Here is a 25458-nt window from a genome sequence, read left to right on the forward strand (position 1 = left end):
GGTGTTTTTTCTCGATTGGCCGTTGGGTGGCGCGTTGCTCTGTGTGCGCAGAGCGTTTCGGGTGTTCGGGAAAGTGTCATCGGCACGCACAGCTCAACTCTTTACAGACAGACAAACTTTCACTGCCGATACGAGCGCTTCTCCGCTGCTGCCTCTCGGTACTCCATATCCCGACGCGAGTGAGCGAGACCCGCCACAGTCTGCTATGAGAAAATGTCCGTGAATGATGTATACGTGTTCCGGCCGTTCAAACTCATCGCTCTTCTCTGCGTGTTTCTCGCACTTTGCCTGGACATTGTCGCGCTGCTGAGCCCCGCGTGGGTGACGGCGGATGGATACGCGCTGTCGCTATGGGAGTCATGCAGGGAGATCGACACCGACTGGAACTGCATCTCCACCCTCAAGTCTGGTCAGTGTCCTTACCAATGTTTTCAAGGAGAGAAATGCATGCTGTTATAAATCAATATGGGGTAGTGTATAGCCCCATTATAACTATTATTATAGTTATTCTAACTATACAATTGCTGTCGATGTGTTCAAGCTGTAAACATTGTAGACGATTTTACGCCCACGGAAGAGTCCGTTGTCAAACAAACAATAAATAAATAAATAAACAAACTTCGAATGTAACAATTATTGATTGATTGTTGCATCAGTGACAATTGACGTCATACATCGCATTTTATAGGCTAACCATGATTTGCTTTGTTTGTCTGCACGTGAACACTATAACCACATAGACTAGAATGGTTAAAATTAGCGGAGAAAACATCAAAGTCTGCAAATGTGTCCAAAGCAAGCCCATATGTGGTGACAGATGACAGATGTTCAGGCATCCCTTTACACCCTTCTGTTGCTCGAGTTTATCCTCATGTTGATAAGCAATTATAGGCTATTCCAACACATTCGCGTCGACTCTCGTGGGCTTTGTAATGGGGTGGGCGTGTTCCTCACCATTGTTGTCTAGCTGGCAGGAATGTCTTTGTTTTCATGCTTTTTGGGGGGACGTTTTTTTGTAAACCAAATACAGCATGACGTGCTAGCGTACAAAAATGCATTAGTCCACTTAAGTATAAAAAAGGAATGGAATTTTCTGATCATTCCCCCTAATGTGGTTTGGTCACCGTGATTTTTCCAAGTAAGACATGTTCCTGTATCAATGTATTTTGTTGATCCTGGAACAACATTCCTGTCTGAAACTTTAGTCCTAACCATATCCCTACAATCAGAGGGAAGTTATAGATGAATAACACTGATGTGGAAGCACTTAACCCTGGTTATAAGCCTAAACTTGACATAAACTTTAAACTTGTCCCTCAGATCAGGGGTGCGTTTCCCGAAAGTATCGTTGGCCAACTATGGTCGCAAGTTCATCGCAATGTCCATTGAACTCTATTGGTAACGACGGAACTTGCGACCATAGTTGGCCAACGATGCTTTCGGGAAACGCACCCCTGATTGGTTGATTGGAATGTTGTTCCCGGATCAACAAAGATGTGGATCTGGGAACATGTGGTACTTATAACACAAAAGGAGAAATTTTGAAGACTGCTGGGCTGCCTATCTCTTTTCCATGTATTATAATGACTGGAATACAAGAACACCACAAAAGTGTTTATTTTGAATTCTGTGGTATATGTTAAGTCTTTCGAAGACCAGGCCATTATTTACTGAAGACCTTTACATTCTCCTTAGCCAGTTAATGAGAAAAGTAGTGCATGATTCGTGAAGGAAGTGTCCTTTTGAGTTCATTCCATTGTATCATTTTGTCCAGTTCATAAACCCGGTCTGAATATTTCATTCAGAAATCAGACTAATCTGGATCCGGTTCCTCGACTAACACTGGAAGGGGATATAATCAGTTGGATAACGATGCAAGTTTCAGTCTGTTCCTGTCAGGTCTTTAGGAAACTTTGCAGGAACTGCAAGCTGTACTGCTGCTGCATCCTTAATTAAAAATTTTAATGTTCCCCAATCACTGTAATTGCAAAGAAATTGCACAGTCTTCAGAATTTTGAACTGCTCACACAGGTTTGGAATACAGAATTCTCTTATTTCAGACCTACTCACGTCACATCAAGTGACAATTTGCAGTGAACCAGATCTCAAATTGAATTCCATTCCAGATCACATCAGTGTTGAGAATACATTTGCAAGCCTTATAGAAAAAGACAGCAACTTTTAAGACACAGGGTTTCTTCTTGTTTTCTGTGCCGCTTTGCTGCAGTTTGGTCCCTGGCATGTCTTGAAACAGTTCTTTGGTGCATTCCCTCTCTTATGTTCTCTCTGTCTGGCTCTCTTGTTGTCCTTCTGGCATACACTGCTGAGAAAGATGGCAATCTCTGAAGAATCCCAGGGCAGTTTCTGATGTTAATGAGCCTACAGCAGGCTCCTCACAGGGAATGGAGTCTGGAAGAGAACCCTAGAGATGCTTTCTGTGGGATTATGGCTATATTGATGTATAGTCCGTATTTCTCTCTGTCTTCGTCATCTTTTATCATAGCCTATCTCTCTGTACAGATCTGTCCTAAGGGGAAGCTTGAGGAGACACTCTTAAAACTTAGACTGGAGGGGTTTTTGCGTGCTTTGTGGGACAGAGATAAGAGGATTTCTTGCGAGAAAGACACACACACATAGTTGATGCTTTTGTAAGGATTGTCTTTAATGTTAAACCCGTTTGCAACCCATTTTAGTTTTGCAATGTTGTATTTGTGATTGAAACTTTATATTTGAAGGCTGAATAAAATGAATGCAGACAAGATTTTAATTCATCAGAAATTGCTGGATTGTGAAATGTAACCATCACACACCAGAATAAGCCACATAAATGCCGATTTGCTTTAACAGTGTAATGACTAAATAGCTTATGTGGCCATTGATTAACTGAATTGTGCCTAATTCGAGGATACACACCTGTTTCTTACTTTGTCTCCGTTGGGATTCATTCATGTAGGTCAGTTCATGTTCTCTTTTAACTTAGTGTGGTGACCCCTACCACTCGAACCCATGGGCACATTCACGAAACAGAATGCTCTGGAAAAACTTGAATAGAAATAGAACAGATGGGCAGTGGGTCCAAAAGCCTGAGACCACTACAAATGCTTCTAGTCTCAATTGTGGACAATGACTTAAATACATCTCTTTTACGATAAGCATGGTTTAATGTCTTGACTGTCAGGATATAATTTTTTTTTTTTTTTTAATGAAAACTTGAAAAGTAGTTTAGCATAATCCTCATAAAAAATATTTTAACTGTTTCACTGCTTATTAATTTTTGAAAAACTTTGTCCACCTACTAGGTTTTGGAATCTAAAATCGAAATTGCTATAACTCAGACGATAAGCAACCCTACCACCAACGTTTGTAATGTCATACAAACAAAATCATGTGGTACAAATAAACATGCATAAAAAAACATAAAACAGGAAATTATATCATTGAGAGGACCCCTGGAGAGGACCTCACTACTGCCTGTCAAGGTCAAGATGACTAAATATCAAATCAGATAATTTGACCTTTTTATGACAAAGCAAGTTTTGCTTGTAAAATGTCATAAATAGTGCCTCATGATCATGAATGTTGTGCTGACGATTAGTTTCAATATAAATAATTGTTCCTAACGATTTAAATTTTTTTTTTTAGGGCTGTCAAAAATAATGTTTTTCTTTTTTTCTTTTTTCAGTTTAACATCTTAAATTTTTAACGCGAATAACGTAGCATCCACCATTTTTTCCGGTATCCTTTGGCTAATGTAACAGTATCACTATCTGGATGGTCCAGAAAGGGAATGGTCCAAATGTCGGCCTATCCTGTGATTCACCAATCATTAATTCAACTGATTTTAAACCATTCAAGCACGATAAGACACAAAAGAGATAAGACACAAAAGAGAACTCAATTCGGTCTTTGTGTACACACACCCGAAAAGTCACTTCTCAGAAAGCGTGCCAGTACACGTTATATCGCTGCAAAGTTTTCTCAAACTTCTTTTTACCTCTAAACGAAAAATAACTTATACCTATATTTGAAAAAATTTAAACTTCGCTATTATTGCATTATATGTCAAAAATTGGGATTAAATCAAATTACAGTGATCAGACAATAATTGCAACTGGCCTATCGGCTTTTCAAAAACCTAGATACTGTATATTAATGGATTAATAATTCATAATATTTATTAAAAATACTTTTTTTGTAATTTAAAAAAAATATATAGTTTTTGAAAATAATTATCAAGACTTGCACACTGACATTTAATGTGTAGGAAAAGGTACGAAATCAAGGTGAATGAAATAGTCTCAGATTTTTGGATCCCTCTGTATGTGATTTAATTCTGAAGTGTGTGATTTTACTAAATTAATATGAGCTCATGCAGGGGTAAGTGAAAGAGGCAATCCTGCATTATACTCGAACAATCTCTAGGATTTGATTGGGGTACGACTCACTCTGAGTCTTTGTGAACAGGATTAGGTTTAGTCACAGTGTGGTTTAGTTCTGGGTCAGACTTTGTGGACTGAACTTAATCTGTGGAAACTGTAACAAACTAACACAGTCTGATAATAATCAAATCAGACAGCTGGTATATCAGTCCTTAACAGATATATTTGATAGTCCAGTTTCTGAAAATTTCTTTACACCCCATTCTTTGTCATCATTTACTTGCCTTTGTCAATTTCAATTCCATAAAACTTTCTCTCTATCATGAAACAGATGACCAGGTATGAATATGCTATTTGAGAGCTACAGTGACCTATTGATTTTTTTTTCCACTAAGTAATAGATCAGTATCAATAACACAGAGTCATTAAAACAAACATGATCACATAATCTGAATTTGTTTTGTAGAAAAGTGCAGCATGAACGTTCTTCAACATATCTGTTTTCATGTTCCAGTTAAGAAAAACACATGGTTTGGAATCATATGGTGGTGTGTAAATAATTTTTTGGTGGAAACATTGCCTTAATTTATTGATACTCAACTGCTCGCTATTCTGCATCAAACTCACACTCATCTCATTTAAATAAAGAGACTCCAAAGCCAGACAGCTGATTTTTACTTAATAAATGATAAACTACTTTATATAAAGATCTAATATAAAGACCAAAGTAAAGTTTTGCTGTAAGGTTGATCTGTTACTTGTCCACCAGTAAGAAGAGCTGGGTGGAGCTCATGTAGAAGGCATTTCAAAACTTGCTTTCACACTGGTTCTTTCCATTTTACATGTTGTTTATAGAGAACAGGGCGCAATGCATAATCAATGACATAGATACCCTGGAAAAACCCTTGTGTCTTTTCTGTCTCACACACTCGTGCTGATGATTGGCTGTTGTGACTGATGGTGCTTGTGTAACGGGTTATATTGAGCTCACTGCTCTTTTTTGGCACAACTCATTAAAAAAACAACACCCAGGAGGACACAAATGAATAAAGTGCTTAGAGGTATCAGAGAGTGTGTGCGTTTGAGGTAAAGTGTATGTAGGTGCATGTGTTTGTGTGTGAGTGAGACACACACAATCCTTGAACCCCTGGGAGATTATTGTAAAAGGATCAAATTAAGGGCTAATTTACTCTGAGTGCCTTTTTGTCTTATTTGGGGCAAGAGAAGTGGGATTAGACTTGAGAGGAATTCTGAAAAAAACTATTGAATAGAATGTGTGTGAGAGAGAACGGTGGCATAAGCTTTATGCCTAGTGTGATAAAACATTTCACCAGTGTATTATGCCAAATCAGAAATCCAGCATTCTCACAGTAACTGTCCAGCACACTAAAACAACTTGTGCTTAACAGCAGAAAGCAGTCTGTTGCATGTATTAGTTTGTGCTCTCTGTTCAGTAAAAAAAAAAAAAAAAAGTTCTCTGAATTTCAACCCGCATTGTAGTGTTACAATGTCAGTACAGTATATCTAAATTAACATAGTTTACTTTTTCTTTATGTTACCTGGACCGGGAAATCCCAGTTTATTTGTCAGCAAAAGTCCACCGGATGATGCGAAATGTGACTGCTTTACGGATTTCGTGAAAACACATAGTTAGTTTAAAATGGAAACTACAAACACAGAGTTTTTTTTATTTTATTTTCTGTTGCTGTGTTCTCTTCATGTTTCCTATACTCTGCTGCCGTTAGCCCAACGCGGTGGATCCTTCACTAGAAAACAAGTCGACACCATTGTGACTAAAAGTTTGATAAGAAGTATTTCCTACTCCTTCAATGTATATGACTCTGGTCAAGCTTATCCAATAGGAGCAGACTGGGAGTGGCCATGGATGGCAACATACCCAGTGCATTATGGGTGTCGGAAGTTTTTCCGTTTTCTCTAGTCAGATTGTAACGATAAAAAAAAAAAAAAGCCTTTCTATCGCATAAACAGCCAAGTTTTATTGAAAATGCCATTTTTCCTAGCAAAGAATTGCCCGTTTAAGAAGTAATAATACAGATTGCTCATATTAATCCAATTTACTCACATTTTTGTATTTATATTTGCGGAGATTATGACAGACCAGTAAGGTAGGATCTGGAGCTACTTTACCAGTTCACATGTGCGTTTCATCTTGATCATTAACCTTTTAACTAATTAGTGTGACGTCTTGAGTGGAGCTTGTCAGCCATTGTTAACTTTCTTTGTATAAGTAAGTCAGTATGGAGATTTTTTCTTAAAATGTTAATGCCTTGTGTCTGTTGTATACCCTGAAGAAGGCCCTCAATCCAAAATGCACTGGTCATTTTTAGAATTGATTATGACAGACCAAAGCTTTAAGTAGATATTACAAAGAGTGACTCAGCCTATTGTTTTATTTCCATATCACATATCTACAGTACACAGCACTCCATTTTGCACACGGGATGCATTCTTCTATTCTGTCTGCAATGCATTTTAATTGCTTTCTTGCTAGTCTATATGCAGATATCTTTGGCATGTGAGTTTAAAAGGCATGTTAAAAACGTGACCTCTGCATTCTGTTCTAATTCCATTGCACTAGCGAACTCATGAGACTGTCATGGATAGATTATAGCCTTATGACTGTGGTTCCAAGGCACCAGCCCTCCTCTTATTGCCCCATACATGGATTTTGTGAGTAAAAAAGACGTCTTATACCTTATGATTGTAATCTCAAAACCTGAATAATAACTTCAGTGTTTCACAATTGCAAATAATTTCAACTTTGTTTTGCAAATGTAAATGTAAATGAAGTGGTTAATTAAAATCTATGCAGGTCTGCAGTGCCTTAAATGTGAAAATATTTCCAAACAATACTTACATTTGCACATAACTAATATGGTCACAATTACAAAAATGAATCTAATTGCATCACTAACAAAATGCGTTCAGAAGCCACATTCGTGCAGAGGAAGTGCCTTGGACAAATAGCATTTATCATTTTGTCAGTGCAGTCACTGGCACACATTCAATGCACCGTTTGTCTATCATTATCACTTTTACTTTCGCAGTACTTTTTCTTTGGCTGTCAGGTTACTACAGGGCTCACTTCTCCAAGCCCCTGGCAGTCATCGGCCCCGGGACATTGGCCCCATTAATCCAGCCAAAAGGCATTTTTGGGACTATGGCCAAATTAGCAACATAGCAGCTTGGCATTAATTATAAATGTGCGGTCACGGGTATTTGTTGCATTTATCTTGTTTTTACAGTGCTACAATCAATTGAACTCTCACTTTAAATGGACTTCAAATGGGGTCTGTAGGCTTTTGTGAAAAAGCTGCCTAAATGTGAAATTGCCTTTGTCCAGCAATGTCAACATATTTAATTAGTTGTAATGCTTGTCCTACACCTACAAAGGTGAAGAACATTTTCAATGCCTCTTCGTTCACATGGGTGTTAAATGAGTGTTTAGGGGGGAAGGATGGAGCGTTGCCATTTGGCAGATAGAAGCAGGTGTAAATATAATGTCATTTCCTCCCATCTGTTTGCTTAATGGCCTCTGTGGGGTTAGAAATGTTTAGATTGTTTGACTCTGTTTAGTGTCAAGCTCATTCACTCCAAGACAAAGTGTCGCAAACGACCGACACATTTTCACCTTAAAACTATTCACATCAAATCTGAAGGTAAATCATACTTCAGTCTTTCACATACAATATGATTCAGTGGTTAATCACCAAGCAAATGTTCACAGTCAATCCAAAAGAGTCCTTTGCTTCCATTTAATGGATTTTTGCATTGAAAATTTGCACTCAGTGTGAATATGCTCACGCTCGTCCAAAATGACAGTGAACAGCGACCTTTTTCATGTGTTTATGATGTTCATTAAAGAGTGCATAAGAGTAACAGTTGGCCATCACTCCGGTTGATTCAGGAAAAGCTGATGAGCGCACTATTTTGAGAAATCAAAATTAAGAAAAATGTGCTTAATACTAAATAAAATTTAAGGTTTGCCCTCAAAACACTTGGAATTTATTGCATCTTGAGACCGGGCGCAAGCGCAAACAGGACTTTTTTATTTTTTTGTGTTACATTTCTCCATTTGTAGTTCGAATAAATTTTTATGTTTGGATGATGAAATATCTCTTTAACTCTTATAATAGACAGTTATGACTTAGTCAGTTGTAAATGGTTTCTTAACCAATGATTTTCTGTGTCCCTCTCTTTCAGACTGGCAAATAGCGACGCTGATATTGTTGTTAGCTGGGGCATCTGTGACATTAGTGGCATTTCTTATCGCTCTGATCTCTTTGTGTAAAGGCACACACAGAAGGCACTATCGTATGGTTGCAGTGTTCCTCTTCTCAGCAGGTAAGACATCCACTTAACATCTTGCTGGAAAATAATGACTTTGGTTACAAGCCTTTAGCAGGAGAACTCTGGGAATGTGACCCTTGACCTCTAATCCCACGCTGACACCTGGCATAACATCCAATGAGCAAGTGGATAGTGCTAAGCACAAGCAGAACACAAAACATTTATAGTGTAAATGCCATTGGGTCCTGATGGTCACACCTGAGGATTTTAGATAACTTTAGTCAGAAATTTCCTCAGCTTGTTTGTCTCTCTCTTGCCCACACATCAGAGGTGAGCAGTTCACACATGTAAGTCACAAGTAAGTCTCAAGTCCCTGCCATCAAGTCTCGAGTCAAGTCTAAATCCGCAGTGCACACACACTAAGCATATCAAGTCAGTGGCTCAAACCAAGCAAGTCAAGTCGAGTCACAGTAACAAATAACACAATAAAAATGTATCATTTATATTTACCTATATTTGACCTACTTATTTTCCCTCAGAACGTTTTTAATCATACACTTAGATTTATTTAAATTGCACTTTCTGCCTCAGATGCGGCCATTCTTATGACAAAACGCATATGTTCGACTTCCGCTGGTCAGAAACCTCTTAACTCCATTTGAGCTTGATTTTGGTGGAATGTTAATAATATAATGACACATACAGGTGTCTGACCACATGTAAAGCCACAATATCAACTTTTACACCAGAGTGTTTAATTATAAATAAATAAAAAAGACCTGAATTTCCTGAAAAGTTGTGGTTTTGGACATACAAGGTTTTCCGCCTGACAGCAGCAATTTGTTTAACTGTACATATTTATTTTCTGTGATTTATCACATACATGAGAGACAGAAATGAACTTTCCCATTAAGGGCCGATATTTGCTCTCTTACTGTAAATTGAAATTTTTTTTCTAACCATATTGAATGTATGCATCATCTTGGTGACATGAATGCATTTACATTGCAATTACAACTGCAATTACATAAATAATGTTATGAGATTGTTTTAAATATAATTTTTTAATAAAGAAATATTAAATATGTAAAAAATGAAATGATACTTTTAAAAAAGCAGTTTACCTACTTGGAATTTGTCTTCCAAGCGAAAAACAAAACTGTTGCAATATACCGATTGCAGAAGACTAATCTAAATGCAATTGATGCCAAACTTATCAACTAAATCAATTTAACAAAAACATGGTGTATTTTTGTGCTTTTTCTCAAAGAAAACAGTTTTTGAAAATCCACAGGAAACAGGTTCTCATACAAACTATAAATGCAACATTTTATATACCACGGTATGTGGTTTGAGCACAGACCAAATCAAAATCCAATTTCACTGTCTGGAAAACGACAGCATGAACATTCTGCACAATATATCCTTGGAATATATCTGTACCATGGAAGAAAGTTCTGTCAGAGTAAATGATGACAGAATGTTAATTTGTTTGATGAATTATTCATTTAAGCATGTTTTTTAGCAATTAAAAGTGCAGTACATAATCTGAGGGTTAAAGAAAGGTAGGATGTGAGAGAAATTCCTTCCTCTCTCTCTGTTTTTCCCACCAACCATTACTTAACGCATGAAAAAATGTGTTCCCTCACCAAAAGCCACCCTCTCCCCTCCTCTCTTTTCCCAGACTCTGCCGTTCTCTCAGTTAGCTCTGGGTGGAATCTGGCAGTGTGAGGATTATCCTTATATGAGAGTGCAGGGAAAAGATAGAGAGAGAATAGAGAGAGGTTAAGGATTTTAAAAGCTGCTTCTGATGTGCCTTGAGCAACGTCTCCAGTGGCTTTGACTTCTAATGCCAGAAAATTACCTTCAGAAACAGCCGACTCTACATCAAATAAAATATGCTCTAAATGAGAGCGCCAGCTCCCATGAAACCCTCACTAGCTATTATATCAGTGTGTGTGTGTGTGTGTGTGGATCTGAATTTGCACTTCAGGAATGCATGTTCCATGTGAGGAATCACATGCTGTTCCAGAACCTCCGTTAGTTTAATCGTAACAATGGGGTAATGGCACAGGGGCAGAGGACATAGCAATCTGATCTGAGGTCAGCACCCTGTTATACTCGCTAGAGCACCAACAGAGTACAAAATAATTTTTGTAATTTTTGCCCCACAAAAACCACAACAACAAAAAAAAAAAAACTTCAAGGTCATTAATACTTCATACCATGCTATGAAATTAAGTATTTCATAAAAAATATTTTTACCCAAGGTTACACTGTATTTTGATGGTTGACTTAAGACATTCTACTAACTACAAGTAACTTTGCAACTACAAGTCAACTAACTCTCATTAGACTGTTAGGGTCTAAGAGACTGTAAGAGGCGGTCACACTACACTTTAGTTCCATTGACTTCCACAAATGCCACAAACGCAAGCTCATGCGAAAAGTTCCAAAGTTTAAGTTTGGTAAAGAGCGTGACGTCATATCACGATCGTTGCAGTGTCTGAAGACATTTTCCATGCTCAAAGTCTAGAGTGATCACGGCTTTAAGCATTAGGGTTCAGATTAGTAGAATAAGTTGACATGTAGTTGTAAAGTTACTTATAGTTAGTAGAATATCTAAAGTGGATCATCGAAAGAAAGTGTTACAGAAAAAAATTTAGTTAACAAAATAATGTAACTAATAGTTTCAATAGCGCTTTATTTCCATGGTCCAACCTGAACTAACCTGTCGTCTGTGAACTGAGATCCCAAATTTGGATTCTCTGCTTGCTAAATATTGCTCTAATGATTATTTGCATCATATGATAGTTGTACTTTTTAAATTTGTTCTCCCTTAAAATGGCTTTAGTGTAGTAGCATAGCTAAAAGCTTGACTGTAAGTTTTCAGTAGTAGCTTGAGAAAATAAAGATTTAAAGTAGCCTATATTACTCAACACTGGTTTAAAGCATGGCTGATAATGCAATTGCTGAAAATGTTATCCACCAACTGGCAAGTAACATTTTATGTACTCGCTGTTTTATTTACTCTCATTTGGAAGTTCTCATTTCGCTCTTGGCAAGTATTCATTTTGGACCAGGAGTACAGCTGTTCTCAGTGGCACCAAACTCAGTTTACACATGCATTAGTGTTTGAAACGGCTGAGGAAAAAAATCTGCTTTCTACTTGCCAACAGTCTTTTGACATTATGTAAGACACATTTCCTCTTATGTAAGACAGTTCTCCTCATTGGTGTACGTAACGCTGTCTAGGAAAACAGAGTTTATGAAGGCATAGAGAGAATAGATGGAAAGATGAATTTAGTTATTTCAGTCCGACGAGAATAGAGTATACTCTTAAAAATAAAAGTTCCAAAAGAGGGTTTTTGCACCGATGCCACAGAACCATTTTTGTTTCCCCAAAGAACCTTTCAGTGAACAGCTCTTAAAAGAACTGTTTTTCTTAATGTTAAGAAATTTTTAAAAATCTAAAAGAACCATTTTCCACCATAAAGAACATTTTGTGGAATGGAAAAGTTTCATGGATGTTTAAGGTTCTTCTTGGAACCATCAATGCCATTTAAAGAACTTTAATTTTAAGAGTGAAGAATGAATCTGCCTGTATGGTGATTTGATACATTGTTTACTCCTGCTGTCCTGTCAACTTTTCCATGTTCCTCTCTCATACTTCCCATCTCCTAACTTGTTGAAGCCGTAGACTAGTGCAGTGGTTTTCAATCCTGGTCCTGGGGACCCACCTCTCTGCACATTTTGTCAGCCTTAAAGGGTTAGTTCACCCAAAAATGAAAATTAGCCCATAATTTACTCACCCTCAAGTCATCCTAGGTGTACAGGACATTTTTCTTTCAGACAAATACAATCAGAGTTATATTAAAAAATATCCTGGCTCTTCCAAGCTTTATGGCTGGAGAAAATTTGAAGCCCAAAAAAGTGCATCCATCCATGATAACAGTTTTGTAAGAAATTTTATAACCTTTTATTCTAAAATAACTAGCTTCCAGCAGACAACCGTACGCATACTTGGCAAGTCGACTTGCGCCACAAGAGTAACCCGTGACTCATGTATGATGTAGGATGTAGGAGAACTGTAAGCTTAGACGCATCTCGCGGTTTAAACAAACTGTTCAACAAACTGAAGCTCCTCTTCTATTATATAGAAATCCTCCGACATTTCTCTTCAAAATTGCTAATTTGCGACTGGTGTTTTGTTTTGCTCTTTCCCCTGAGCTTCCACGTTCGTCATTGCGTTGTGCGTCGGGTTAGGGGTTAGTCTTCCACCGTAAATCGATGCGTATGGCCGTCTGTCAGAAGCTAGTGATTAAAGTTTATAGAGTTTTAAATGTGGATATTTTTCTTACACAAATGCATGGCTTCACTTCAAAAGGCCTTTATTAACCCCCTGGAGCCATATGGATTACTTTGATAATGGATGGATGCACTTTTTTTGGGCCTCAAATTTTCTCCAGCCATTCACTCTCATTATAAAGCTTGGAAGAGCCAGGAAATTTTTTGCAGCAGATTTTTGTTTGTGTGTGTGACGGAGGGATTCCTGCGACTGTTTTAACTCTTGCACATTTTAGAAGCTGCTCTTCAGTTCTCATCTGGTAAAAAAAAAACTCCATCATTTATACACGCATTGAGCATGTTTAACATATCACACAGCATTGTTTTGGATGATCGGTAAGCTTATCGCGTTGCTCAGGAGCTAATTACCCTCCTCCATCCCCAGCTCCTCTTGTCCAGTCAGGATTTGGCCTTCTGATTCCCCTTCGAATCAGACTAATTCGCGAATAATGCTCTACATTCAAATTATTGAGCATTAATGATATCTGCAATACATTCATGTTGGTTCTGTTCTGTTTACCCTAAGGGGGGTTATTGCTGCTCTTATCCATGACAGGCTGCATGGATGCGCAGGGAGTTCTTTCCTAGAACAGAACCATACCACCAATCCAAACTTTATGCTAATTGTCAATCATCTTTGACGATAGTGGTCCTGACAAAATTGTGGAACAGTTTTCTTTTTGTTTGAAGTAAAATGCTAAACTGTCCATAATGAACACAGACAGTTTTCATTCACTGTATTGCATTCGAAAGTCAATGCGGAAGAGGACACTAGCCTACAAGCCTCAGAAGGACTGGTATAGGAAGGACTTCTAACTGAGAAGCACCTTAAATGTGCAGAGCGATGGACCCTAGGACCAGGGTTGAAAACCACTGGTCTTGTAGCCAGTGCACATGCTCAGGCAGGATGAACAGTGATGCCTATATGGAAAACGTGTAATCCCCATCTCAATGGTTTTCTGTATAAAGGCCAACTCACACTGCACCGGCAGACAGCAACAGACACTTCGTCAGGTTTGGTTGGATCAGTGTGTTACCCGTCAGCATCTGTCGGCTCTATTTTTTGCAAATCAAACATGTTGAATCACCATTTGTTGGTCTTTGAATGTCTGAGAAGTGACGTACTGTAATCTGGTGACTGTCGGCATTGGGCTGCGTCTGTCAGTGCAGTGTAAATTGGCCTTTATATTGTAAATATAAAATACTTAAAGGCCAAAAAAAGATATGTATCTGCATTTATTAATTTTGTATAATTGTTTTTGAATATATTATGAATGTAATTTATCTGGCTTGTCTAAAATTCAAGTATAAATACACTACCATGAAAAAATGAGACATTCGGTTGGTATGTTGTGACTGTGAATGTTGTTATGGCTGCATTTTCTTCACCAGCTCTAATTGCTTTCCGGCCTTATGTGGATAAAAGTCTACTTATGGAGCCAAGCAGGGAGGGTCATTAAAGAGTGTGTGTGTGTGTGTGTGTGTTGTACCCATGGGCCTGAGATTGTTATATGTGCAAAAAAGAAAGGAAGCTTAATTTTTTAAAAGTCTTGGAAATGTTCACGCTCACAGACAAACAGATTAATTCGTTTGGTAGTAAGAAAACGGATGTATCTTTGGTGAAAAGAATTTCTTGCTTGGAAGAGTGCAGTGAATGCCAACTTGTTTCTAACTTGGAAACTTGGAAGACTTTGCAAAGATGCAGATGTATGATGTCACATGAACATGGAAAAGCCAGGAAGATGTACACAGTTGAAATAAAAATGTACTGTTTAAACACATAAAATGCACCAGAAAGTCAACATTTCCAGATGCGTTAAATATTTTACGCCTAGACAAAAAGTATTTTCATTTGTCTCATTTCTGCTGTTTTTCATTCATGACTGTTCAGCACATTGTGTCCTTTACTTTATTCACTCCACCCACACACTCAGTAACTTACTACATGCCTAATTTACTTTCTCTTACACACAAAAGTATATATGCTCTACAGTAGCTAAAACACACACACACACACACACGCACACACACACACACACACACGCACGCACACACACACACACACACACACACACACACACGGGACCATACTGTAAGGTGTTACCGGCAAGGTTTTAGTATGCCTTCATGTGCTGTTCTGAATCTGAATGGGATAGATTTAGTTGTATCTGACCCAGACAAACGTAACCATGATGCTTGTGTAAACCAATATTTATTGTTATACTTCCGTCCTGTTTATTTCTGTAAATTCTACTGGTGGGTCTACTGGTGATTTGAGCTGAATCATGGTCAGCTCCGCATTTATTTTAGTTGGTGGCGTGCAATGACTTGTACATAAATTTCCTCTTCATTCATTGTGTAATCTCCCTTAAGATGACATGTGAAGTCACAATGCACTGTTGTTGAATAGAACATATCCCAGAACATTTTAGTCAGAACATTTGACTCACAAACCTTTCCTTTTTGGAAAAACAGGATGCTAATGAAACTGCGTATATTTCTGGAGGAACAACATCACACATAGAGAAATGTGTCCCATAACAGATTCGGCATTCCATGCAATTATGGGGGAAGTGAAGTTGGGCTTTAATATCCTGTTCTGATATAAAATGTGAGGTAAATATCCTCAAAAGCATGATATTGATCTCTCGTTCCTTTTCCTGTGGGAGTGCGTCAGTGGGTGGGAATGATATCCATTTAGATAACTGACATCCATGAATGAATTGAAACATACTGTTCCCTACAGGTCTTTTTTAAAGTTCACCCTTGTTTTGAACAGGTTATGACCACATGATTTAAATAGTAATATATGTACCATAGATTATGATGGTTTTTATTTGATTTGGGTTAACGTTTTCTTCAGACACTAGAAATGAGTCTTACTAATTTTATTTGCAATTCAACTTCCCAACCTTGAAATTGTTTTACTTTCCCTTAACTGCTTTTCAAATGTTTTAACTGAATGTGACAACTGTTCCATGGCATGTATTTATTACAATCTCATTTATGTTCTATTAACTGTCTCCAACAAAACGTCAACCTTACAAATGTTGGAAAATCCATTAACTAGTTCTTCATTCTTATACTGCCTGGGGACTTATTAAAAACCTGCGCACCCTGATTGCTGGAAATGTCATAAAGCCAGACAGTCGGATTGGAACTTGAATTTTCATATGTAGTATGTATCAGACAATGAATAAATTAGTCTGAGACCAAGACCTTTGGAATAGGATAGTTCCAGTTTGTTTGACTTGGAATGTTGGAATGTCCACTCAACCCCTTCAAAGAATGTCAACGTAATTTCTTATTAGAAACACGAAGACCATGTGTTTTTTTTTGTTACATTACAGTCTCCTATCTCAGCTTAATATGCAGAGTCTTTAAGTGAGTCAATTGCAGATTGATTGTGAGTTTCTTGTGACATTGCTCTAGGATGCATCTCCTGTTCAACAACATAACTCACTGCTTAACCATCATAATATGATTCATTTGTGGAGAGGTGCTTGTCAATGTTTTCCAAAACCGTTGTTTGAACCACATTGGTTCAACAGTTTAAAACTGTCATTAATGATGTTGCGCTGGTGCTGAAGTAATAACTTCGGACACACTTTGGGCCCTATCTTGCACCTAGCGCAATTGACTCACCGACGCATGTATCATTCCTATTTTGCACCCGCGCACAGCGGACTTTTCCCTCCACAGACGCACGTCGGTAGATTAGGAAATGAATTTGCGCTCCCGGGGGGCAGTTCAGCACAAAAAGGTAGCGTGTTCCGGCGCAAACTTTCCCTGGTGCTATTTTGCAGGTTTAGAAAACAATTCTGCCACTAACCAGGAAAAAATAGTTTAAAGTCAGTGGCGTGTTGCGCATGTTATTCATATGCTATTTTAAGGGCGCATGCTTGGCCATAATCAATGTAGCGTGTGCACAACGCATATGCACTCTTCTTATCTCATCTACACAGAAGCAGCAGTTCTCATTTTTAGAAAACAATACATTATTACAAGGAACAATATTAACACACAAGGGAAATCATTGTTGTGTCCATGAAGATGTGAAAAAATAGGCATAAATCTAGCTTACACATTTACCCAAATTATTATATGCCTGTTTAACTGAAGCCAAATTGGGGTTGGTTTCGCCATCCCCATGATACAATGTCACTTCTCTGTGTTTTTTACGGCCCTTACGAGAACGTCAGTCTCCTCGGCTGTGAACCGCTCCTGGCGCGCGCCTGCCTGGCAAATCCGCCGTTATAATAGCCATCCTCTATAGAACAAGCGTGTCTGCTCTTAAAGGGAATGTGAGATGACGCTCTGATTGGTTTATTTCACGTTACGCCCAAACCACACCTATGAATAATGAAGCTACTTCAGACCAACTCAATTTAGATTTGCGTCGGGCGCAAGAGTCATTTATCCCGCCGGTATAATAGCAACAGCGCACAAGACCTGCCCACAAAGTTACTTGCGTTTCGTGCTTGATACTTGCGTTTCAGATCGTTAAAATAGGGCCCTTTATATTAAATGCCTTTTCCTACTATGCACTAACATTTAAAGTTTTCATTTCATACAATGACTAATTGTGTACATATGTGTAGTGAAATAAAAATGGTGTAGGATTTACTTTAAAACAATTTTCACTCAGAATTTTCTGGTAAATTTCACAAGTAATTACAAATGAAATAAATTTGAAATTTTGAAGTAGAAATATTGAAACAGAACTTTCTTGTGAAATCTACTCCTATAATCTTATAAATCTTATAATCAATATAGGCTAGTTTATTTTACAACTTTTAAAAAAAAAATTTCATAATGTATTTAAATTGCATTCTATATTTAAGAATTCCTGCATGTAATTGCAAGTTGTACACCTAATATAAAGTGGGAACTGCTAATTAATCAAGTATTAATTTCAGATTATTATAACTCATTTATAGCAGAAAGCTGTTCATTTGGAGAAATTTGCATAAGAAAAAAATATGAGAAATTCTCATTTACTTGCACATTGTATGGGCTGTATGTACTCAGAGATGGACATTTGACTGTTTACGGATGTTTGTTGGAACTATGCTTTTGGGGGAAAACTGAATCATTGACCTCTGTTGGCAATGCTGTAACTTGTGACCATAGTTGGCTAATGATGCTTTTTGGGAATGCAGCCCGAGACAACAACATTGGCTCAATCTATAAATTTGGTTGAAGGGCGTCCTGTTTGGTCATGCAGCGCAGATGTGTGCAGATGTATCAAGCTATCTTACTTGTTGCTTTTAAAAGCTGTGTGATTGGTTTTTGTTATAGTCTGTGGTTTTATTAGCATATTTATATGAAAGAAATTCATAGGAGCTCAACGGTATATTACTCAGCAGCACCAAGAAGCTGTTTCAGTCTCGCACAGAGAAGCAGAAGAATGTGAGGAGACCCTGAGGGATTGAGCCTCTCTCTCTGTGTGTGTGTGTGTGTGTGTGTGTGTCAAGCTGGCAGGTCTTCTACACACACTGTGCCAGACCCTGCAGCATGGTAGCATGCACAATTTCTCTCATTAATTTGTTGTTTACAGAGGGGGACTTGCTAACTCAAACAGGATTGCTTTGAGTTCTGTCCTCTGTTTATTTGATTGATAATCTTCTCCAGTTGTAACTTTTCTGGCTGATTGCTTATTAGTGCTTCTATCTCTGTCATTATTGCACATACTTAGGCATAGGCATTACACAAACCTCCAACCCAAAGAATCAGACGTTGACGTGGGTAATTTACTTATAGATTTATGCATTTGGGAGACATTTTTTAACCAAAGCACCTTGCATTGCAATAATTAAATGTATTAATTAATAAATTAATTAAAATATGCATTCATATATTTGAGAATACATTCATATCTGATTTGTGGTTCATATACAGGAATTTGAATACACCTGTTTTATGATTATCATGCTTTTAATTTCTGACCTGAAAAATTATTATTATTATTTGTTTTGTGGCGTAAGGGAAAAAATGGCCGGGTGATAAAATCAAAATGGAGAGAAAAATCTTTTTTTTATCATGTTGTCAAACTGCTTGAATGCCTAAATTCTTTTGAAAAACAGTAAATCGGTAATCTGGTGCAATAAACATGTAGTTTGTGCAGAAAATAGAGAAGAATATAGAGCCCCTGCACACCCTGAAGGTCAATAAGTCTCTTAAAGTATTGGATAATTAGACTTTTTTTTTTATGACAAGGCTAGATAATTTCAGGTTGTACAATATCATGTGGTGGGTATTTGTGGAAAATACTTTTTTCTTTTAAATTACATGCAGATGACTCACAACTCTATCTCTCACTTGCACCAGATGCCCAAAAATTAATTAGCACCTCATACTTGCATTTGTTACAGAACAGAATTTTGGCTGACTTAACAAAAAGCTCTATCAAACACTTACAAAGAATTTAGAATGCAACTGTAACAATGTTGCCGCATACTAGGCTGAGGAATCATATCACCACACTTAAATTACCCCACACACTACTTGTTTCTTACAGAATTGATTTTAAAATCCTGATACTGATTTTTAAATGTCTTCATGGTACTGCTTCTGCATACCTTAGCAATATGATTACTAAATATAATCCTGCTAGATCACTCGGGTCATCGAACGGCAACTTGCTTGTACCGAAAGCATGGCTAAAAAGTGGGAACTCAGCACTGCTGTTAGGCATTTTGGCTAAGTAACTGCATTACTTGGCAAAATAATTGTTCATTGTGATTTTATCATTAATGAATTAAAATATTAAGGAGGATCTATTATGCTTTGTTTACATTTTCAACTTTCTTTAGTGTGTAATGTTTTGCTGTTTAATGATGAAAACGGTCTGCAAAGTCACAAAGCACTCCAAAGAAAGTTATTCTCTATATAATTGTGCACTGTAACTCCCTGAAACACCTCCATTGTAGTCTTGAGTTTTCTTTCTGGAGTGTACGTGTCACAATATCCGTCCTTTAAATAATTCCAGCCCGAGACATACGTGAAAAAAAAGGGCAAGGCCTCCTTGAGTTGTGTTAGTAGTTTGTTGAAACTTGCAGTTATGGTAAGGTGCGTGACAAAGCGGATGGCCAATCACAACCCACTGGTGCAGTCGACCAATCAGAGCACACTGCGCTTTTCAGAAGGAGGTTCTTCATAGATACAGGAGCTAAACCGTTACTGACGGACTGGGATGAGAGGTGCTGCAAAAATCAACTATGTTAAAAAATGTTTTTGGAAACTTTAAGCATGAAAACATATTCTAGTAGACCCCAAAAATCAAGGCATGGAGTTTGAAAATGGGCATAACATGGCCTCTTAAATTGAACATTTGTGTATTTCATGTTACAGCTATTTTATAAAAGCAATAAGCCACACTAGGGTGTTTTACTGTAATTTTACCATGATTAAGAGGTTTAGGCTCTGCTTCACATTAATCCTATCAATACCCTGTAACTGGCTTAAAATCACTTTACACTTAACTTCTTGTTACTTATCGCTGCGTTAAGTCGCGGTCACACTAGACTAATAACAAATAATAAATCCATAATGTAAAAATATACAATCTACTCCACTTACTGCAAAATCTTTTACTTCAGCCGAGAGGTCGTGCCGTCACTTATTGATATTCTATTAGTCACACAACTTCCCGTAATCTGAATTTTCAGGTCAGGGTTCACCAAACTTAAACTTTGGATTGCGCTGTAATGCAAAACTTCTTTCTTCTCTTCTGTCTGCAAAATTTACATGCGTATGAATGGAAGTCGATGGAATGAAAAAAGTAGTGTGACCACCCCTTTATGTATTTATTCTGATATGTTGTCTTTTTCTCTTGCAGTGGTCCTCCAGGCGTGTGCTCTGGTTCTCTACCCGATCAAATTCATTGATGGCAAAGTCTTGCAAACGTATCACGAGTTCAACTGGGGCTACGGGCTGGGCTGGGGCGCCACCATCTTCATGCTGGGAGGAGGAATCTTATTATGCCTTAGAACAGACATATATGAAGATGCCATGTACTAAGGGCTCCAATACATGATCATGCTCACTCAGTAGACTCAAACACTATATCTGTCAAAGCAAGCAAGTAACCAATCTCTATTACATACAGAACAGGAGACCTACATGCAGCACACTCACAACACATACAAACGTTACAACTCAATGTCATGAGAATTCATAAACATCAAAACATCACCATGAATCTCCACTCCCTACACCTAACCTTGAGAAGGGAAGAGACCATGCAAATTCATATGAATTTGCTACCAAATACTTGTCATGTGACTGTGTTGGCTGCTTCCCAATGCACATGCATATGCTATGCGTTGTTTGCGTTTGTGTGCTCTTAAAAATAAAGTTTCTTTATTGGCATCTATAGTTCCATGAAGCGCATTCAACATCCATGGAACCTTTCCATTCCACTAAAGGTTCTTTATAGTTGAAAAGGGAGATTATTATTCTTTAGATTATTGAAGTATTTTTCACGCTAAGAAAAAACAAAGATGGGTACTGAAAGATTCTTTTGGGGATCCCAAAATGGTTCTGCTATGGCATCACTTTTGGAACATTTATTTTTAAGAGTGCTAAATTCTTCTTTCCACTTAACCTGTAGAATCATACATTTAAAAATGGCTATTGCTATTGAAACCTTGACAAATTTCTACAACTGAAACTCTGAAATGAGTCATCACAAACGCCTCTGTTTCCATTGTGCAGTTGGCGCTAATGCAAACTTGGACAATCCTTCACTCTTCAAAAGAAAGATTCTTTATTGGCATCTTTATTGGCATCACATTCATGGAACCTTTCCATTCCACAAAAGGTTCTTTATGATTCTTTTAAAATGATTCTTTTAAAAACTGTTCACTGAAAGGTTCTTTGGGAACCAAAAATGATTCTTCTATGGAATGCTACAAAATCCCTTTTGAAACCTATATATTTAAGATTGTTGGTGCTAATTTTATACTGTTTTTAATGTACTGTGTTTTGGGACATAGTAATCTAGGACAGATAGTATGTGAATTGGGATGCAGCCATTTACAAGTACACACAATCTAGCATATTACATATACAAGTATGCACACTCAAACGTATTACTCAGTTGCTCATGTACAGTGTGAAGGCCTAAAATGAGCATGATGGGCTGTTGTTACAAGCTTCAGAATGGATGAAGTATGAAGAAAAATGGTGAACTGGACTGCAAGATTTCAGAGTGTTAACATTACATGTCTTGATGGACATTTAAAGAAATGGGTTTGTGCCCTTTTGACCATTTCAGCAGCATATATCCCATGGACCTCCTTCCATAAGGAAGGAAAAGTAATGGAGCAAGTTCTCGAGGAATTGTTTTCTTTATGAAAAAGTATACAGTATATAGTTGCTTTTACCATTTTGTATATTTCTTGTGTTGCGCTATCTGTTAGAGAACATTTCATCTTGTTAATGTATTTATAGTATTCAGATGTTTGGATTTAAAGGATATATATTTTATGTCATGTTGTTTGATATATTTTTTTTGAAATATTAAATAGATTTGGGGGGGAATACCTTTTACCTGGGCTACAGCTCAAACATATCAGTTTCCTTTCTCCGTTTTAAAATAGAACAATAAAACATGCTGTTGAAAAAAAAAAAAGCAGACTCAACTCTCAATTGACAACAATTTTTTCATGTTAACGTTGCTAAGCTAAGAACGTAATACACAAATATTGATTTATTAGATTAAACTTTTTAATAATAATTTTCTGTATTGAATGAAATGTAAACAGATTTAGTATCAACCTTCACTGTCACACAATTAACATGATTACAGCTATCCAAAATAAATCAATGACAAGTTACTTTTTTGTAATAGTTAGAAAAGTTTAACAGCAGAATAACAGGTCACACATATTGACAAAATGTTCTTGATTCCAGTTTCGGATTCAGATTAGACCAATCTACAGTTTTATGTAATCATATGAATTGAGTGGTTTAGTTCACATTTTCTGAAGAGACTCGATTGCATTTATATAGGACATCTGACATAAAAACCAGCAGTGCTTCAAAGCTCATTTGCCTGCTAAATCAACTGTGATAAACAATTCCATGGCAAAGGAAAGAAAAATGTATGCTAAATGTAGCATTATTAGTCACATGCAGTGCACCGTCAGGCCTGTGATGTTGATGTGTGACTGAGGTGGTGCTAGAGTTTTCTTAGATGGATTAAATGGCTCACTATGTTCAATGACAATGACGAGTTACTTTTTGTTACAGTTAAAATAGTTTAACAGTCTGGTCACAAATATAGACAAAATGTTCTTGATTCCAGTTTCAGATTCAGATTTTATGTAACTGACTAGTTATAAAAAAAAAGAATATAACTAGTCTTATAGAAAAAAAATAGAATACCATTTTCATAGCCTGACTTCGTCATACTCATATTCTAGGCAGAATGTGAGTCTGATACTGCTCCATAGGGTTTGATTATGAGGCGTGTCTTAACCGAACCAGGAAAAAAAAAACCTCTGCACTCAATTGGATAGACCTACAACCAATCAGAGCAACGCAGTAAGTGACGTATGTTGAGCGACGCATAGTTGTCAACAGAGCTCAACTGCACACACGCTGGAAGAAGTAGTAAAGTAATGAGTAAAGTAATAATAAAGCACTCCATGAGTGCGACCAAAGGAGAAACGACAATGACCACAGGGTTTTCATTGCGTCCCATCTTCTTAGCGACCATCGGAGTCAGCTGATAAATTAAACTTTTGCCGAATCCCGTGGGAAGGACGGCAAACACATCTTTCCGTTCGACAAATGCCTTGATTGCGGTTCTCTGTTCGTCTTTTAAAATTAATGCGCTGTCGATTTCTTTTATAACAGACGCGATAGCGGAATCTAAACATCTCAATTCTCCAGCGGCAGTCATCTTTGTTGAAAACCAATTCAACCCAAGCGCTCTTTGGTGACGTAGGTGATTACGTAACCGCAGATCATCTGTCCATCATCGATTAAAGCCCACCCTGGCAATTTGATTGGCTCAGCCTTCTGGAAGCCGAGCATAATTACTCCTCAATGGATCGAGTCCAGACCGAACTTCCCGACCAAAAAATGTTGTGGGCGGGGTTCGGGCTGGCATCCAGGCTACCATTTTCAACTAAAAGCAGGAAACTTTGAACTTTTAAAGTTTTTACACGACAGCGGCATTTTGGGGGGCTTAAAACGCAAACTTTAAAAAATGTTCCAAAAGTTTTTTCTGTCATCTCCATGTAAACTATAAAAACGCGAATTTGTGAAAACAATGACATCATGCACATGCAAATTACATGTTCTATAGGCATATTGTTAGGCGTAGTGTTTCTTTAAAGTGTTTCTTCATGGCCTGGCAGCAGTATATAGCGTTTTAAGTCGTTTTCGTGGATCATTTTGACAATGGTGTCGTCTGTACATGAAAAATGCAAAGGAAAAACGTTTCAGTTTTTAGTACATTGTTGTCATGTAAACATACGCTAGTGGCCTTGTCAGTATATATATGGAATCCCTCTTTCCACCTCTCTTGAGTACCTGGTTAAGTAATTAGTTATGCAGGTAGGTATCTTAATACATTTCAGTGTTTGATTTTAAGGACATTTTTTTATTGTTGTACAATTGTAATTGTATGGTACAGTTTTGGGTCGCCTCTTATGGCCTTTTCAACCGGTTTTAAGTGGCTACCAATGTATTTTAGTGTTTACCACACATATAAATACAAGCTTTGGCATATACAAACCTGTCCTGGAGTTCCCCCACCACTGCACATTTTGAATGTTTTGCTCATCGGACACAGTCACACCCAATTCAAGTCTTGCAATCTCTACTAATGAGCTGATAACTTGACTCAAGCGTGTAAGATGAAGGAGACACACTAAATGCGCAGTGCTGTGGGTCTCTGGGACAGGTTTGAGAAGCACTGCTCTTGAAGGTCAGGCTGTCACTTTTGCCACTTCCCCCACCACTGGTTCCCACATCCCGGAATAGCTGCTGTTAAGGAATGTAACACTCCAAATATGAAAGGGCCATTTAGAAAGCAGGTGTTGGGGTGAGGATGTGATTAGCCTGTAGTAACAAACTTAACACTGTTTTCCGCTTAATTTTTCTTCCCTTCATTTGTGAGAAAAGATTAAACATTATCTTACCTGAACAACTTAATAAAGTACAGAAAGTAAAAAAACTGACATCCAATTACAAGCGAGATCCAAAAATGGGTACATAAAGGCTGGAGCTTCAGGCTGGTGCCGTAATGAGCTGCCAGGATATTGAAAGTGCTTCCTCGGGCCTTCTAATAGCACTTCTATTGTTGTGGACAAAAGCAGCACACAACGTGGAATGAAACAACAGCATATTAATCATTTGCTCGCTGCATAATTATGAGAACTTCCCCTCATATGAACCCAGCAGC

The 25458-nt window shown here is 37.6% G+C and overlaps 1 protein-coding gene across 1 annotated transcript; it reads left to right on the top strand.

Moving 5' to 3' along the window:
• LOC308691768 (transmembrane protein 47-like) lies at window positions 1-23263 on the top strand. The gene is made up of 3 exons (XM_081367320.1): window positions 1-409; window positions 8604-8744; window positions 20878-23263. Exons 1-3 carry the CDS (start codon window positions 214-216, stop codon window positions 21057-21059), a joined length of 519 nt encoding a protein of 172 aa, XP_081223446.1. The 5' UTR covers window positions 1-213; the 3' UTR covers window positions 21060-23263.
• The last annotated feature ends 2195 nt before the right edge of the window (window positions 23264-25458 follow it).

Source organism: Scardinius erythrophthalmus, assembly GCF_964197995.2.
Source record: "Scardinius erythrophthalmus genome assembly, chromosome: 5".
Taxonomy (NCBI): Eukaryota; Metazoa; Chordata; class Actinopteri; order Cypriniformes; family Leuciscidae; genus Scardinius; species Scardinius erythrophthalmus.